This window comes from Rattus norvegicus, chromosome 14, assembly GCF_021556685.1.
Source record: "Rattus norvegicus strain SHRSP/BbbUtx chromosome 14, alternate assembly SHRSP_T2T, whole genome shotgun sequence".
Lineage (NCBI taxonomy): Eukaryota > Metazoa > Chordata > Mammalia > Rodentia > Muridae > Rattus > Rattus norvegicus.
In genome coordinates, this window is record NC_141547.1 from 108,980,044 (window position 1) to 108,998,895 (window position 18,852).

The 18,852-nt window shown below is 38.2% G+C and overlaps 2 protein-coding genes across 7 annotated transcripts in view; one reads left to right on the forward strand and one right to left on the reverse strand.

Annotated features, from left to right (window-relative positions):
• The window catches only part of Erlec1 (endoplasmic reticulum lectin 1), a 37,753-nt gene extending 19,341 nt beyond the window's left edge, over positions 1-18,412 (reverse strand). Inside the window, exons 1-8 of one of the 2 annotated variants that reach the window (XR_015636551.1) lie at positions 18,098-18,412; positions 13,136-13,240; positions 5,948-6,028; positions 5,376-5,453; positions 5,195-5,258; positions 4,523-4,554; positions 2,870-3,093; positions 2,649-2,778 (exon numbers count right to left, since the gene is read on the reverse strand). Coding sequence is in view for 1 of the 2 variants with exons in the window: in NM_001106023.1 (NP_001099493.2) it covers positions 2,649-2,778; positions 2,870-3,093; positions 4,523-4,554; positions 5,195-5,258; positions 5,376-5,453; positions 5,948-6,028; positions 13,136-13,240; positions 18,098-18,259 (876 nt within the window). In the remaining variant the exon portion in view is untranslated. The remainder of the gene's footprint in view (positions 1-2,648; positions 2,779-2,869; positions 3,094-4,522; positions 4,555-5,194; positions 5,259-5,375; positions 5,454-5,947; positions 6,029-13,135; positions 13,241-18,097) is intronic. The other variant, NM_001106023.1, reaches the window with a different exon arrangement.
• A 70-nt stretch (positions 18,413-18,482) lies between these two features.
• Asb3 (ankyrin repeat and SOCS box-containing 3) overlaps positions 18,483-18,852 on the forward strand; it is a 101,678-nt gene continuing 101,308 nt past the window's right edge. For 4 of the 5 annotated variants that reach the window (XM_087583990.1, XM_087583991.1, XM_087583996.1 and 1 more), the window contains exon 1: positions 18,488-18,647. The gene's annotated coding sequence lies outside the window, so the exon portion shown is untranslated. 5 annotated transcript variants of the gene reach the window in all.

An 18,852-nucleotide genomic window follows, 5' to 3' on the forward strand; every position in this document is an offset into this window, starting at 1 on the left:
ATCAAGTGTTCATAGGTGTGTGGTTTTACTTCTGGGTTCACAATATGATTCTATCGATCAACCTTTCTTTTTTTATGCCAATACCATGTGGGTTTTTTTTTTTTTTATTACTATTGCTCTGTGGTTCAGCTTGAAATCTGGATGGTGATTCCTCCAGAAGGATTGTTTTAGTTATCCTAGGTGTTTTGTTTTTGCATATGAAGTTAAGAATTGCGCTTTCAAGGTCTGTAAAGAATTCTGTTTGGATTTCGATGAGAATTGCACTGAATTGGTAGGTTGCTTTTGGTAAGAAGCTCATTTTTACTATGTTAATCCTACTGATTCATGAGCATGGGAGGTTCTGATGTTTTCTTCAATTTCTTTCTTTAAAGAGCTGAAGTTCTTGTCATACAAGTCTTTCATTTGTAAAATATCTTGTAGCAAGATATTTTATATTATTTGTGGCTACTGTGAAGGGTCTTGTTTCCTTAATCTCTTTCTTAGCCTGTTTATCATTGTATATAGGAGAGTTACTTCTTTTTTGAGTTAATTTTGTAACCAGCAACTTTGCTGAAGGTGTTCATTAGCTGTAGGAGCTCCCTGGTAGAATTTTTGGGGTCCTTTATGTATACTATCATATCAACTTTGAACAGCAATACTTTGACTTCTTCCTTTCCAATTTATATCCACTTAATCAATCTAGCAGTTTCTCAGAAAACTGGGAATGATCTATCTCAAGATCCAGCTATACTACTCCTGGGCATATACCCAAAAGATGCTCTACCATACCACAAGGACACTTGTTCAACTATGTCTACAGCAGCTTTATTGTAATAGCCAGAAACTGGAAACAACCTATACGTCTGTCAACTGAAGAACAGATAAAATAATGTGGCATATTTACAGTGTAGTATTACTGAACTATTAAAAACAATGGCATCAGGCAAATGGTTGGAACTAGAAAAGATCTTCCTGAGTGAGGTAACTCAGACCCCGAAAGACAAACATGTACTCACTTACAAGTAGATATTAGCTGTAAAGCAAAGGACAGCCATGCTACATTCCAGAGTCTCAACAAAGCTAAGTAACAAAGAAGGCTCAAGAGGGAATGCTTGAATCTCACTGAGAAGGGGAAAAAGAATAGACATCCTGAGTGGACAGGCAGGGGGTGGGTGTGGAGGTGAGTGAGAGGACTGGGTAGGAGTGGGTATGGGGATAGAAACAGGATTGATCAGGTAGGAGGAAGATGGAGGGAGATAGTACTGGGAGAGACAAAAGGAACAGGGTGGAGGGCATCTCTAGGATCAACTAGAAACCTAGAACAATGGAAACTCCCAGGCATCTATGAGGGTGGTCCTAGCTAAGACTTCTTTCAATATGGATCCTGAATCAGCCACTTCCTCCAACCATTTCCATAACCAGGCAAAACTTCCAATGGAGGGATTGGGATACAAACCTAGTCACAAAATCTCCGACCTATAGTTTGTCCTGCCTAGAAGATGTGCAAGGGTAAAGATGGAGCAGGAATGGCCAAACAATGTTTGATTGGTCTAGCTTGAGATCTATAAGAAGGAGCCCACCCCTGATACTGTTAATACTTATTGTGCTATACCTGATGTGGTGGTTTGAATAGGCTTGGCCCAAGGAGTGGCACTACTAAGTGTGACCTTGTTGGAGGAAATGTGTCACTGTAGGGATGGGCTTTGAGAGAACTTCTTCCTAGTTGCCTGGAACTCAATCTGCTCTGGCTTCTTTTGGATGAAGATATAGAATTCTTGCCTTCTCCAGCACCATGCTTGTCTTGATGATAATGGACTGAACCTCTGAACCTGTAAGCCAGCCCCAATTAAATGTTGACTTTTATAAGAGTTGCCTTAGTCATGATATCTCTTCACAGTAATGGAAACCCTGCAGACAGGAGCCTAGCATAATCATCATCAGAGAGGCTGCACTCAGCATTTTATGGAAACAGATGCAGAGACCCACAGTCAAACATTAGGAATGCTTAAGAAATCATGTAGAAGAGGGGGAGGAAGGATTCTAGGAGCCAGAAGGGTCAAGAACACCATAAGGAACTCTACAGAATTAACTAACCTGAGCCCATAGTTGCCCACAGGAACTGAACTGCCAACTAAAGAGCATGCATGGGACTGACCGAGGCTCTATGCATATATGTAACTGTGTGACCTTCATGTGGGACTCTTACCAGTGGAAGCAGGGGCTGTCTCCCACTCTGTTGCCTGTCTTTGGGACCCTTTCTCCCTACTGGGCTGCCTTGTCTAACCTCAATAGAAGATGAGCCTAGTTTTACTGCAATTTGATATGTGAAGGCTGGTAGATATCCATGGGAGGTTTTCCCTTTTCTGAAGAGAAAGGGATGAGAAGTAGATGGAGGTTAGAGAGAGATGGGAGGGAAGAACTAGGAGGAGAGAAGGGAGGGCAAATGGTGACAGGGATGTAAAGCAAGTAAATTAATTTAAAAAAAGATAAAGAAGTCTGAAAAGTGTAAGATAAAGAGTTGATATTATTCAAATAATTAGAATTCAAAATTTGAAGTTAATAAAATAAATTGCCACTATAATGTTACAGAAATACTTAACATTCATGGTACAGGTTCTAAAACATGGAAAATGAAACACTGAGGAAGTATAATTAGTTAACTCTCATACCTCTTTATTTCTCCTAAATGGCACCCTCAGTATCTCTTCCTGTTGCTCCAACTGTCTTAGAGTGAGGGGTTTAAATGGAGATCCCGGCAGTGATTGACAGAATATGTCATTCACAGGAGAGGCTCTGAACCTATTCAGTAGGAAAAAAGCATTATGGCTAAATATGAATGCTTTAAAGCACATGTGTACTGTATGTTTAGGATATTAAATGAATATCTTACTTGTACTTAGGATGGCTGCACAAGAGTGGTGTCAAAATGACAACTTCATATTCACAAGTTGTAACTTCAGCTACTGAAAGGATTTCATGCTTAGACTCAGGATGGCATATGTACATCACAGTACTTGATCTGGGTCGATTTTGTTTCAGACTACAAGGTGTACCATTTCCCATTCCCACAGGATAGTAGGGTGTCATCTGACCTTCAATGTTTTTAGTGGGAATCTTAAAAAAAAGTGTAAGACAGACTTTTTATTAGAAATTTGAGGTGCGTTTGAGGATGGGAAAACATTTATTTTGAAAGAAAATTACATTTTCTTTGTAAACAGAAGAGAAAAAATTCTGTATTTTCTTTTAAGTCAACCCTAACGTTCTGTTTCTTAAATTCTTAGTCGAGCAAATATGTATTTAGGGATGGTATAATACAGAACAAACTAAAATTAAAATGTTAAGTCAATGTACTTTTAAGTGAAGAGTACAAACACATGATTAATCTGAGTTATTCTCAATACTTCTAAAGACACAAACTAAGCTAATGAAAAAATGTACTATACTGGGCTACTTAGCTCCTTCTTCACTAAACTTGTAGTGAGTGTTGTTTATATTTTATATTTTACAAGTTTCAAGGCTGATTTCCAAGTAGGGCTAATAGTGAAAGAAAAGAAAGGAAGAAAAAACAAAGGAAGAAAGAAAGCAGCATCCTTTGAACTACGTGAATTGCCCTTTTACACAATACTATCATTGTGTAAAGTGTAAAAAGCTATCATTTGATGGACATATATGAAGTACCTACAATATTCATAGCAGCTTTGCATTGGGCAGAGGTAAAAGACAGTTCCTATTCTTAGACTCTATTTTTATAGTCTGTGTAGGTGGGTAGCTTGTTATTTACATGTACATTTTATCTGTTAGTCATAAGAGATGAGGGACAAGCAATTAAAAATGCTCTTATTACCAATGTTTCCAATGCTACATAGAAAGCAACACCATCATGCACTGAAATGATGGACTGGTATCTTAGCATCCTTCTCAGACATATAAGTGATATTATTTTCCTTTAAGTGGAAATTGAGCTCAGGGTGTCACATATGTTAGACACTGTTCTACTCCTGGGCTATAGCTTCACTCTTCCTTGTTGTAATTGTTTTGACATCACACTTATGTATTTGCATACATGTGCACGTGCAGCTCTGTGTGTATGTGGAAGTCAGAGGACAACTCTCAGGAGTTGGTTCTCTCCTTCTGCTATGTGGAAGGTAAAGAGTCTAGGAAGTCCTTGAACTTGTGACCTTCCTGCCTCAGTCTTCCAAGAAGCTAGGATGACAGTCCTGTACCAATTCACTTAGGTATTATTTAAAAAGTAAATAATAGGATTACAACATTACTTTTTGAGACAGGGTCTCACTTATGTATATAGCCCAAAATGGCCTGGGCTCACAGAAATTTGCCCACCTCTGCTTCCTGTGCTGCAATTAAATGTGTGAGTCATCATGCCCAGCTAGTCATGTATCTTTCTACAGAAAACCCAGCTGTCATAAATTTGTGAAATTTATCTGTCCTCTTCCTTGTGGCATTATACCAGGAACATATATGTAGCTTTTGTCACTAGGGTCATACCTAACAATGAAGTGTGAAAACTTAACACATCACTTGCCTCATTTGACTTCTCTTTTTCTTTTGCTTGTTCTGTGGAAACAATGCAAAAAAAAATCATTCATACAGCATGAACAATCACATCTATACAACTATAAAAACAACTATGTTTTAAAATCAGTTTTGGAACATTAAACTTATTTTTAAAGAAGGTGCAAATACTACAAGATTTTTTGCTTTGGGATATTGGGTATTGGATTGGGTATTAGATCCAGGACCTCATATGTGCTGGGTGTTTTTACGCCTTCTTCTTAGGTCTGTCTTTCTATTATTAAAGTTAGTGTCCCCAAAATGGCTTTCTATGAAAGACCTGAGTTTGGTTCCCAGGAATGACATGGTTGAAAGAACTGATTCTCACAAGTTTTCCTCTGACTCCTTTATGCAGGCAGTGGCACATACCTTACATAAAACTGTAGTAATAATAAAGTTTAAAAAAGAAAATCACATGATATCCAAAACCATGTTTTCTTTTCTTTCTGAGTCAGGCTCATGTTGCCTAAGCATATAGGTCTTGCTATGTAAAGCAAATGGCCTTGAATTCCTTTTCCTACTGCTTCTACCCTCCAAATGCTAGGATTACAGCCATGTCCCACCATGTCAGGACTTAAATTTTAGTTTGCACTTAAATGTTAAACCAAAACCAAGTGGTACTATCATCATTGTAGAGACTAACCTTTTTCATACAGAAGACTCTTAGCCAACATATTCCCAAGGTAGTATTCGTGAATATTTACTTTCTACATTAAAAAAAGATACAGTAGTTTACAAACATATTTCATTTGCTATAACTTAAAAACTATCAATATCATTATGAAATTTCTCATTTTATGTTTTATATTTAAAGAAAAACATACTTGGCCAGTTTCTTTTTCTTCATGGTACTGTCGAATATGTTTCCCATGACATACTTCATAAGTCCAGTAAGACTCAATCTAAAAAGACAGGTATGTTTTAAATACACAAAAGCCATATACGTCAATTGAATTTTACCTGAAAATTTAAGCATCTGGACAGATTCTTCCTGAAATCTGGAATAAATTTTTATGAAGTGACACATAATTACACCACACAAAATGCAAAACTTGTGAAGTGTATGTGGTTTTTGCTAACAGGCTCTGTATGAAGATTAAGTCAGAAATAGAACTAGAACATATTTAGCTCTGTAATAATTAACTGGCTTATTTTTTACATAGCTTAAAAATAGCGATTAGCATTTTATAATTCTATCATGCAAAAAAGCTTTCCATTGAACTCCACAACATTCAAAGTAGTAACTGTGTATTAGTGTACCATATAAAAATTTAAATAACATACTATTTAAGCAATAAGATCTGTGCCTAACTTAAAATTCAACATACCCTATTAAAGGAAGAAAAGACCTACTGACTGCTAGAGACTTACTTTCAAATGCACATAAAATACTCACTCTGTAGGAACAACTGCTCTGTTTAAATAGTGGTTCCAAAAGCTCTCTTGGATTGGGGCCTTTGTAATCCTTTTCTTCTTCCTAGAAAAAAAATAAGCTTAACATACAGTTTTCCTAGAACTTTTCAACTCTGCTGTTTGGGTATTGATTCAATGGTTAAACCATGAGTGCTTGGAAATAAAAAAGAGTCAACAACTTTAACAAGAACCTATGGAATGTCACTTCTTTCAAATAAATTGAAGAATAAAGTATGAAGCCACAGAAAAACCTTCTATAGCATTTCATTCTCCTTTTAAAAAGGTTCTTGCATCGATAAATGGGATCTCATAAAACTGCAAAGCTTCTGTAAGGCAAAGGACACTGTGGTTAGGACAAAACGGCAACCAACAGATTGGGAAAAGATCTTTACCAACAGATACAACAGATAGAGGCCTTATATCCAAAATATACAAAGAACTCAAGAAGTTAGACTGCAGGTAGACAAGTAACCCTATTAAAAAATGGGGTTCAGAGCTAAACAAAGAATTCACAGCTGAGGAATGCCGAATGGCTGAGAAACACCTAAAGAAATGTTCAACATCTTTAGTCATAAGGGAAATGCAAACCAAAACAACCCTGAGATTTCACCTCACACCAGTGAGAATGGCTAAGATCAAAAACTCAAGTGACAGCAGATGCTGGCTAGGATGTGGAGAAAGAGGAACACTCCTCCATTGTTGGTGGGATGGCAGACTGGTACAACCATTCTGGAAATCAGTCTGGAGGTTCCTCAGAAAATTGGACATGGCACTACCTGAGGACTCAATTATACCACTCCTGGGCATATACCCAAAAGATGCCCCAACATATAAAAAAGACACGTGCTCCACTATGTTCATAGCAGCCTTATTTATAATAGCCAGAAGCTGGAAAGAACCCAGATGCCCTTCAATAGAGGAATGGATACAGAAAATGTGGTACATCTACACAATGGAATATTACTCAGCTATCAAAAACAACGACTTTATGAAATTCATAGGCAAATGGATGGAACTGGAAAATATCATCCTGAGTGAGGTAACCCAATCACAGAAAGACATACATGGTATGCACTCATTGATAAGTGGCTATTAGCCCAAATGCTTGAATTACCCTAGATGCATAGAACACGTGAAACTCAAGAAGGATGACCAAAATGCAAATGCTTCACTCCTTTAAAAAGGGAACAAGAATACCCTTGGGATGGAATAGGGAGGCAAAGTTTAGAACAGAGGCTGAAGGAACACCCATTCAGAGCCTGCCCCACATGTGGCCCATACATATACAGCCACCCAATTAGACAAGATGGATGAAGCAAAGAAGTGCAGGCCGACAGGAACCGGATGTAGATCTCTCCTGAGAGACACAGCCAGAATACAGCAAATACATAGGCGAATGCCAGCAGCAAACCACTGAACTGAGAACGGGACCCCCGTTGAAGGAATCAGAGAAAGAACTGGAAGAGCTTGAAGGGGCTCGAGACCCCATATGTACAACAATGCCAAGCAACCAGAGCTTCCAGGGACTAAGCCACTACCTAAAGACTATACATGGACTGACCCTGGACTCTGACCTCATAGGTAGATTGCTATGATAATAGGTATAGAAGAGAACGAAATTCCCAACTTAAAGGGCCAGTAAATATTTTCAACAAAATTATAGAAGAAAACTTATGCCCATTAACATACAAGAAGCCTACAGAATGCCAAACAGATTAGACCAGAAAAGAAATTCCTCCCATCACATAATAGTCAAAACACCAAATGCACAAAAGAAAGAATATTAAAAGCAATAAGGAAAAAGGTCAAGTAACATATAAAGGCAGACCTATCAGAATTACACCAGACTTCTCTACAGAGACTATGAAAGCTAGAAGATCCTGGGCAGATGTCATATAGATCTTAAGAGAACACAAATGCCACTCCAGGCTACTATATCCAGCAAAACTCTCAATTAACATATATGAAGGAACCAAGATATTCCATGACAAAACTAAATTTCCACAGTATCTTTCCACAAATCCAGCCCTACAAAGGATAATAGAGGGAAAACTCCAAAACAAGGAGGGAAACTACACCCTAGAAAAGCAAGAAAGTAATCTTGCAACAAACTCAAAAGAAGATAGGCACACAAACATAATTGCACCTCTAACAGCAAAAATAAAATGAAACAATCACTATTCCTTAATATCTCTTAACATCAATGAACTCAATTCCTCAATAAAATGTCACAGACTAACAGACTGGATAAGTAAATAGGACCTAGCATTTTGCTGCACACAGGAAATGTACTTCAGCGACGAAGAAACTACCTAAGAGTAAGAGGCTGGGAAAATTTTTTTCCAAGCAAATGGTACCAAGAAACAAGCTGGAGTAGACATTCTGATATTAAATAAAATCGATTTTCAACCAAAACTTAACAAAAAAAGATAAGGAAGGACATTTTACACTTGTCAAAGGAAAAAGCTACCAAGATGAACTCTCAATTCTGAACATCTATGCTCCAAATGCAAGGGCACCCACATTCATAAAGTAAACTAAAGCTCAAATAATACATTGCACCACACACATTAATAATAGGAGACTTCAACACTCCACTCTCATCAATAGACAGATCATGGAAACAGAAACATAAACAGAAGTTATGAACCAAATGTATTTAACAGACATCTATAGAACATTTCATCCTCAAACAAAAGAATATACCTTCTCAGCACCTCATGGTACCTTCTCAAAAATTGAACATGTATTTGGTCATAAAACAGGCCTCAATAGATACAAGGAGATTGAAATAATCCCATGCATTTTATCAGATAACTATGGACTGAGGCTGGTCTTCAACAACAGCAAAAACATCAGAAAGCCCACATAGATATGGAAGTTGAACAACACTCTACTCAGTAACAACGTGGTCAAGGCAGAAATAAGAAATTAAAGACTTTTTAGAACTTAATGAAAATGAAAGCACAACATACCCAAACTTATGGGATACAATGAAAGCAGTGCTAAGAGGAAAACTCATAGCTCTGAGTGCCTCCAAAAAGAAACTGGAGAGAGCATACACTAACAGTTCGACAGCACACCTGAAGGCTCTAGAACAAAAAGAAGCAAATTCACCCAGAAGGAGTAGTCAGCAGGAAATAATCAAACTCAGAGCTAAAATCAACCAAGTACAAACAAAAAGAACTATACAAAGAATCAACAAAACGAGCTGGTTCTTTGAGAGAATCCACAAGATAGATAAACACTTAGCCAGCCTAACCAGAGGGCAGAGAGACAGTTTCCAAATTAACAAAATCAGAAATGAAAAGGGAGACATAACAACAGAAACCGGGGAAATTTAAACAATTATAAGATCCTACTACAAAAGCCTATACTCAACAAACTGGAAAATCTGGATGAAATGGACAATTTTCTAGAGAGATACCAGGTTCCAAAGTTAAATCAGGATCAGATAAACCATCTAAATAGTCCCATATTCCCTAAATAAATAGAAGCAGTCATTAAAAGTCTCCCAACCAAAAAAGCCCAGGACCAGATGGGTTTAGTACAGAATGCTATTAGACCTTCAAAGAAGAGCTAATACCAATACTCTTCAAACTATTCCACAAAATAGAAACAGAAGGAACACTACCCAATTCATTCTTCGAAGCCACAATTACGCTTATACCTAAACCACACAAAGACCCTATAAAGAAAGAGAACTTCAGGCCAATTTCTCTCATGAATATTGATGTAAAAATACTCAATAAAATTCTCGCAAATTGAATCCAAGAATACATCAAAATGATTATTCACTGTGATCAAGTAGGCTTCATCCCAGGGATCCAAGGATGATTCAATATATGGAAACCCATCAATGTACTTCACTATCTAAACAAACTCAAGGAAAAAAAATTCACATGATCATGTCATTAGATGCTGAGAAATCATTTGACAAAATTCAAAACCCCTTCGTGTTAAAAGTCTTGGTAAGATCTGGAAATCAAAGCCCATACCTAAACATAGTAAAAGCAACATACAGCAAACCACTAGCCAACATCAAACTAGATGAAGAGAAACTTTAAGCAATCCCACTAAAATCAGGGACTAGACAAGACTGCCTACTCTCTCCCTACCTATTCAATATAGTACTCAAAGTTCTAGCCGGAGGAATTAGACAACAAAAGGAGGTCAAAGGGATACAAACTGGAAAGGAAGAAGTCCAAATATCACTACTTACAGAGGATAATACCATCTGTATACATAAGTGACCCCAAAAATTCCACCAGAGAACTCCTACAGCTAATGAACAACTTCAGCAAAGTGGCTGGATATGAAATTGACTCAAACAAATCAGTAGCTTTCCTCTACTCAAAGAATAAATAGGCTAAGAAAGAAATTAGGGAAATGACGCCCTCGAAAATAGCTACAAATAATATAAAATACCTTGGTGTGACTCTAACCAAGCAAGTGGAATATCTGCATGACAAGAACTTCAAGTCTCTGAAGAAAGAAATTGAAGACCTCAGAAGATGGAAAGACCTCTCATGCTCATGGATTGGCAGGATTAATATTGTAAAAATGTCCATCTTACAAAAGCAATCCACAGATTGAATGCAATCCCCATCAAAACTCCAACTCAATTCTTCATAGAATTAGAAAGCAATTTTCAGATTCATTTGGAAAAGCAAAAAAAAAAAAAAATCCAGGATAGTGAAAACTGTACTCAACAATAAAAGAACTTCTGGGGGAATCGCCATCCCTGACCTCAAGCTATATTTTAGAGCAATTGTAATAAAACTGCATGGTATTGATACAGAGACAATCAGGTAGATCAATGGAATAAAATTGAAGTCCCAGAAATGAACCTAGACACCTCTGGTTACTTGACCTTTGACAAAGGAGCTAAAACCAACCAATGGAAAAAAGATAGCATTCTCAACAAATGGTGCTGGTTGAACTGGAGGTCAGCATGTAGAAGAATGCAGATTGATCCATTCTAGTCTCCTTGTACAAAGCTCAAGTCCATGTGGATCAAGGACCTCCACATAAAACCAGATACACTGAAACTAATAGAAGAGAAAGTAGGGAAGAGCCTCAAATACATAGGCACAGGGGAAATTTTTCTGAACCGAACACTAATGGCTTATGCTCTAAGATCAAGAATCGGTGAAAGTGATCCCATAAAATTTCAAAGCTTCTATAAGGCAAAGGACACTGTCAATAGGACAAAAAGGCAACCAATAGATTGGGAAAAGATCTTTACCAATCCTACATCTGACAGATGGCTAATATCTAATAAATACAAAGAACTCAAAAAGTTAGACTCCAGAGAATCAAATAACCCTATTAAAAAAATGGAGTACAGAGCTAAACAAAGAATTTTCTCTATTCTTTTTTTTTAAACAAAGAATTTTCAACTGAGGAATACTGAATGGCTGAGAAGCACCTAAAGAAATGTTCAACATCTTTAGTCATAAAGGAAACGCAAGTCAAAACAACCCTGAGATTTTACCTCACACCAGTCAGAATGGCTAAGATCAAAAACTGAGGTGACAGCAGATACTAACAAGGATGTGGAGAAAGAGGAACACTCCTCCATTGTTGGTGGGATTGCAGACTGTAACAACCACTCTGGAAATCAGTCTGGAGGTTCCTCAGAAAATTGGACATTGAACTGCCTGAGGACCCAGCTATACTTCTCCTAGGCATATACCCAAATGATGCTCCAATATATAACAAGGACACATGCTCTACTATGCTCATAGCAGCCTTATTTATAATAGCCAGAATCTGGAAAGAACCCAGATGTCCTTCAACAGAGGAATGGATACAGAAAATGTGGTACATCTACACAATGGAGTACTACTCGGCTATTAAAAACAATGACTTCATGAAATTCATAAGCAAATGGATGGAACTAGAAAATATCATCCTGAGTGAGGTAACCCAGTCACAAAATACACATGGTATGGACTCAATGATTAGTGGATATTAGCCCAAAATCTTGAAATATCTAAGAAAAAAATTTACAGATCATATGAAGCCCAAGAAGAAGTAAGACCAAAATGTGGATGCTTCATTCCTTCTTAAAAGGGAGAACAAGATATTCACGGGAGGAAATACAGGGAGAAAGACTGGAACAGGGACTTAAGAAAAGGTCCAGAGACTGCCCTACCTGGGGATCCATCCTATATGCTGCCACCAAACCCAGTCACTATTGCTGATGCCAAGAAGTACTTGCTGACAGGAGCCAGATATGGCTGTCTCCTGAGAGGCAATGCCAGAGCCCTACTGATACAGATGAGGATGCTTGCAGCTAACCATTGGACTGAAAATGTGACCCCAATGGAGAAGTTAGAGAAAGGACTGAAGGAGCTGAAGGCGTTTGCAATACCGTAGGATGAACAACAATATCAACCAACCAGACCCCCACCAGAGCTCCCAGGGACTAAACCACTAACCAATGAGTACACATGGAGGGACCCATGACTCCAGCCACATATGTGGCAGAGGATGGCATTATCCAGCATCAATGGAAGGGGAGGGGGAGGGATTAGGGGGATGTTTGCCCGGAAACCGGGAAAGGGAATAACAATCGAAATGTAAATAAAAAATACTCAAGTTAATAAAAAAAAAAACAAAACCAAAAAACAAAAAAACCCAAAAAAAACAAAACAAAACAAAAAAAAGAGTTAGGTGATTTTTAGAAAGGGCATGAACTAAGGTAGTGAGAAAGTATAAGGAACCTAGAGAATTATTTATTATAAAAAAATTCTTCATGAAAGAACTATGTTTGCATTGAAACCATATTTTTACAACCACCATTTTTATAAAGGAAAACAAAGAATTAGCTTTTCATTCAAAACATTAATAACCAATTCCACCTTCCCTTCTGTAATTTCATACAAGGTCTCACAATGTAGTCCAGGCTGGCCTTAAAGTCATGATAATCCTTCTGCCTGACCCTCTTAGTGTTGAGGTAACAGGTGGGAATATCACATTTGCCTGGTTGCTAATTTTTCCATAATAAATTCCAAAATCAAAGAAAACAGTAATAAGAAGTTAATTTTTTATGCTACAAGGTTGTTGAGACTCTTGTTACTTATTTTTAAGGTATAATATGACCATAAGGTTCTAAAATGCATCTTTAGTGAGAGAGATCAGCAATATATGCATATAAATGTACCTCATCCCCACTTGTCACAAGCGGAAGTATACATTTGTATTTTTCTTTATGTGCAGTTGTCATGATGATGTAATTATCTTCTTTATACAAAACTCCAGTTGTAGGCTAGAAATAGAATTAAAAACATACATTATTTTTTTCAGTTAAAGTGCTTTACCCTGAATACATTCAGTGCTAGTTTGAACAAAGGTTCCTCAAGTAAATTTACCATTTCAACTGAAGATTTTTAAAGCATATACTTAGAGCTAGGCAAAATGGTGTAAACATCTTTAAATAAAGTTTGGAATGTAAAAGAAAACTAACAAGGTAATAGGTTGAAGTTTAAATGCTAATTGATAAGCATATTGATGCTGTACATTGTGGCACACACCTTTAAGCCCACCCCTCAGGCAGTGGCAGGTGGATCTATTAAAGTTCTACTCTACCTTGGTCTACTTTTTTGGTGGTGCTGGAAATGGAATCCAGATCTAGGTGTGTGCTAAGCATATGCCAATGAACTATACTCCTAGCTTAAGAGACAAGAATGATCCAAGAATGTTGTCACTGAATACCTATAGCTTCTATCAGCAATCATCTATATCTGACAATCCTTAGGACTTTACAAATGTATTATGACTTTGGCTGGATGGGACACTAGAATATAATGTAAAGCAGTTATTTTTCCTACTTGGGGAATATATGAGCTTATTCATAAATTAAGTTCTTATAAAAAGGATAGTTATGGACCCTCTGTGCTGAAATACCTTTTCTGAATATATATCAGGAGTCAGCACACTTTGCTGCAATGAGCCAGAGAGCAAATGTTTTATGCTTTATGGGCATTATTGACTGTGATAACTTTGTCACTTTAGAAACAAAATACAATATATAAATAAACAGACATGACTATTAACAAAACTATAAAAACATGTAGTTGGCTAGCATAATAGCTATAGTACATTCCTATCATATGTCAACAAAAACTATCCTTAAGTTTTCTATACTATAAAAACAAATGTGCATTGCTTATACGAACCTATATATTTTAAGCAAATACTTCACTTAATACAACAGATAACATTTTACTAAAATATTTCTATCTTTTGATACATATTTTATTTTCAAGTTTGAAATTTATAATTTAAATTTATAATTCAAGTCTCTTTCCATTTTTCTTGTCTGTAAATCCACTGCCTATTTGGCTTACTGTTAAATATGTCTTTTTTTTCACATTTTAACAATAAAACTTTACTGTAATTAAACCAATACTACTTTGAACCAATTAATCTTAAATATAAATGACAAATAGGGTAATGCTTTCCCAAAACAATGAAAGAAACAGAAAGGCAGTATTAACTCTTAGATGTCTGAGGAATATTCCAGGCTTCCTGCCCCCTACATCCAAATTTGAAAAATACCCAAATCCTTCATGGAAATGGTATTGATTTGAATGTAACCTTCCTTATATTTTAAATCCCATCTAGATAATTTATAACACTAATGCAATATGTTTAATTATGTGATGTTTTACTTTTTATTTTCTTTTGAAGGAATGAGAAGAAAAGCTCTGTATACATTCTGTTTAGACCCAATTGTTTCCCTCTGGCTTTTGTTGGTATGATGAGTTTTTTTTTTTAAATTCTTTCTGCATGTATGTATGTATATGTATATATGTATGTGTCTATCTGTCTGCCTGCCCCCCCATCTATCTATTTATCAATCAATCACAGGGTCTCTCTATGTAGTCCTAGTTGTTCTGGAATTTGTGTAGACCAGGCTGGCTATCAACTCAGAGATCTCCCTGTCTTTGTTTTCTAAATTGTTGACAGCTTTTTTCTAGATATTGCAGGTTGGTCTTGACTGAACTCACTATGGAGGCCAGGATAGCTTTTAATTCACAGCAATTAATCATCATGCCTCAGCCTCCTGAGTCTTGGATTATAGGAATATCCTCCCTTCTCTTTAGAATTTTGATTCTAGGCTAGGTAAATCTACAGATACAGAACATACAGATATGAACATGTAAACCTGACTATCTTCTTTTAACTACTTTGTATTTATTAATTTATTCACTGTCAAATGAAATGTTATACTAATTTTTACAGCATTATACAGCAGAGAAAAGGACTCTAAGGTCGGAGCTTAAATAACTTGTCCAATTTAATCCACCTAGATGAAACAGAGCTCAAAGAAGCTAAGCAAGCTAGATCTATAGGAGTGTGCTTATTATTGTTTTAATATATTTGAGTCAGCTTTTATTATATATTCTAAAGATTACTGATTATGATCAACAGTCCTTGTTTAAAAGGCCATTTTAGATGATGAGGGACAAAGAATTTGAAAGAAGAGCTGTGGGGTCAAATTGTATTTCCTTTCTGGAATCTCATATAATACAAGCTAGCTTCAAACTTGCTGTATAAACAATGAACTAAGCTAATGAACTTCTGATCTTTTGGTCTCTACTTAGCAAGTGTTGGGATTAGAGGAATGTGCTACCATTGTGCCTGGAAGACAATTCTTTTATTTTTAGTTGATAAAGACTATTTACTCATTTATTTTTGAGGCAGGGTCTCATCGTACAGCCCTGGTTGATCCACAACTTGCTATGCAGACCAGGCTGGCCTTGAACTCAGAGATCGGTCTGCCTGTGCCTCCTGAGTGCTGGGATTAGAAGTATCAACCACAAGTGCTGGACTAAGGGCATGCACCTATTTGATAGCATGGATGCAGGCTTCTTATCACTACCTTGGAAGAAGATATTTGATGCTAAGAGTTTTCATTAATTTGTAAAGCCTACTACTCTTCCCCATAAGGTTTCTCCGTGTAGCGCTGGCTGTCTTTCTCTCACTTTGTAGACCAGGTTAGCCTTGAACTCAGAAATCTGCCTGGCTCTGCCTCCGGAGTGCTGGGATTACAAGTGTGCACATCACCTCCTGGCTAGTCTTCAAAAAAGGGATGCAACAGTGAAAACTTTGTTGGATCAGTGAGTCATGTATTCACTGGATCACAAAGTATACTCGATTATCTTTATCTACATATATTTGGGGAGTATAAATGACTAGAAAAGAGTCAGGTGTGGTAGTGTGTTTATAATCCATAATCCTAGGTTTTCGGGGGTGCTGAGGAAGATGGATATCCTCAAGAGAGACCTTGCCTCAACCACAGCAAGACAAATAACTACAACAGGCTTATGGAAAAAATGTGAAATATTTTAATTCAGTATCTGTCTATGCTAGACAAAAGACTTTATCCTAGTTCACACAGCTGCTGAATTACTTACAAATGTCCAACCAACTGATTCATAAAAATCATCAGCAACCACACGCAAATATTTAATTGGAAGGGAAGTGTTAAGACTACAGAAGTATTTGAAATTTTCAAAAGATCAACTATTAAAAGCTTACTTTTGTGCAAGGATATAGCTCTTTCCCCAATTTATAGAAATCATCTAGATTTTTCTCAAAATAATTCAAACTAAAGAAAACAAAACGGAACTCCCAAGTCTTTAGTATGTTCATCTTAGATTTTGTTGCCATCTCCTCAGATCTGTAATATTTTGCACAGGTGTTTTAACACTGGAGACTAATGGAAATAAAAATGAAAATATCAGTAGATCACTAATACAAAGATAGACTTGACTTTCCAGAGAACCATTTACTACTTAAATTCAAGAATGTGGTCAGAATGTAACAGAAAAGTAGAGAAACAAATGGAGTGTGAAAATATACCATAAGCAAAAGCCAAGGCAAGCAGAACGCTATGTGGTGCTGTGAAACTGAATGTCTTCTGATCTGGGCTGTTTTGTCACTGAGTTATATTACAGGTGCCTAACTTATTACATACTGTTTTGGTGTTATGTTAATACCTAGTGATGCCTCGATGGAATAGTACCAAAACAAAAAACCCTTTTGCTTTTCCTGGGCTGTCAATCTGAAATAAATGAGTATAGGGTACAGCTAAGAGGACAATCTTTAAAAAGATTTTATTTTTCTCTTTAATTATGTGTGTGGTTGTGTTGTTTTATCCATGTGTGCAACGGGAAGATGATGATAGCACTAGATCCCCCCGGAGCTGGGGTTACACAGTTTTGTGAGGCACTGGATGTAGGTGCTAGGATTCCAACTTGTATCCTCTGGAAGATACAACTAAGCTATATTTTCAGCCCACAAGATCCCTTTTAAAATAAATTGGTCTGTAGTAGTTACACATGGATAGACTTTTCAGCACTACACTCTCCCAAAACAGAACTTTCATTCTCATCAGATTATACACCAAAATCTCATATTCTAGGACTGCAGAGATGGCACAGAAATTAAAAACACATTATTACTCTTCTCAGAGGAGTGAGTGCAGTTCCCAGTACTCATGTAAGGGGCCTCGCAACCACCCGGTCCTTTCATTCTTGCCCTTTCACACAATACACATTAATTAATTAACGGTCATAAAATCCTTTATATCTCAGGTTCTAGAGTCCTAAATAACAGTGATAATACATTCAAGCCTCTAGTTTATTCTGCATGGCTGGTAGTATTCCGCATACAATGTCACTAATGTCTTCCACACCAAACAGCCCTCTCAAATGCCTCAAGGGAAAAGATTCCCAGAAGCTGAACGTCTGTATACATCGTGTGTTGGTGAGGAAGAATGAATAGAGATGGGGTCCTGTCCGCTGGACGGTTGTGTGGGTAGGGTGATGTGCTAGTAATTCTAAGACTTTCTCCACTGTTGAGAAGCCAGGTCTAACACAATGAGATTTAAAGTAGGGAGATGAAGTGATCACTGGATCTCCTGGTTAGTATGGAGGGCACATCCACTTAATGTACTAAATGAATCAATGGATGAACGAAGACACTTCGGCTTGGGGACGATAAATGCTTGGGAGGGAAAAAGGTTCTGGAAGGAAAAGCTAGGAAAATTGAGGGCTGGGCCGAATGTTTCGTGCCAGAAAGAGGGGAGAAGGCAGTGGCTCGCGAGGGCACTGACCAGAGAGAACTCGGTGCCGGGCCAGTTGACTCGGAAGGGGATGTCGTCGCTGAGCTGGGGCAGCGCTCGGCCGCCGGCGGCCGCCTCCAGGAGACCGTACAGAACCAGCAACAGCGGCCCTCCGGGGACCAGGCTCCGCAAGCCGCCGCCTCCTTCCTCCATCGCCGCGTCCTCCAGCCGCCGTCACAACCTCCTCTACCCGAGGAGAACAGGTGGAGGAGGAGGAGGAGGAGGAGGAGGAGAAGGAGGCGGCGGCGGGACTACAAAGCGACGTTGGTGCAGGAGACTCAACCGCCGCCACGTCTCCTTCCGGACGGCTGGGCAAAGCCACCTCCGCCCTTACAAGGACTTCGGGCCACCGCTTCCGGGGCAGGCAGCACATCAACATCCGAGGTTGTGAGATCGGTGGCCTACGGAAGCCCGCGCTTGCGTCGCGTTGCACGGCATTGCTGCCGTAGCGTCCTAGCGGTTGGACTCAAACGCGGAGGCCCGAGACAGACGCCGGTTGAACCGGTCTGGAGACAGCACTTGGGCGAAGCGGCCCGGCCAGGTGAGTCCTGGCCGGGCGAGGAGTTCAGCCACAAGGGTCTCGGGAGTTGGGGATGAATGGGCGGCGGCCGGCTCTCAAAAAGCGAGTGGAGAACAGAGCAGTGCGGAATCGAAGTAGAACTTACCATTCCGACTGAGCTGCCTACCCTCCACTCTTTTGCTATTTGCATTCTCCCTCTTCTCTCCAGAAGCTTCTCTTAGTTTCT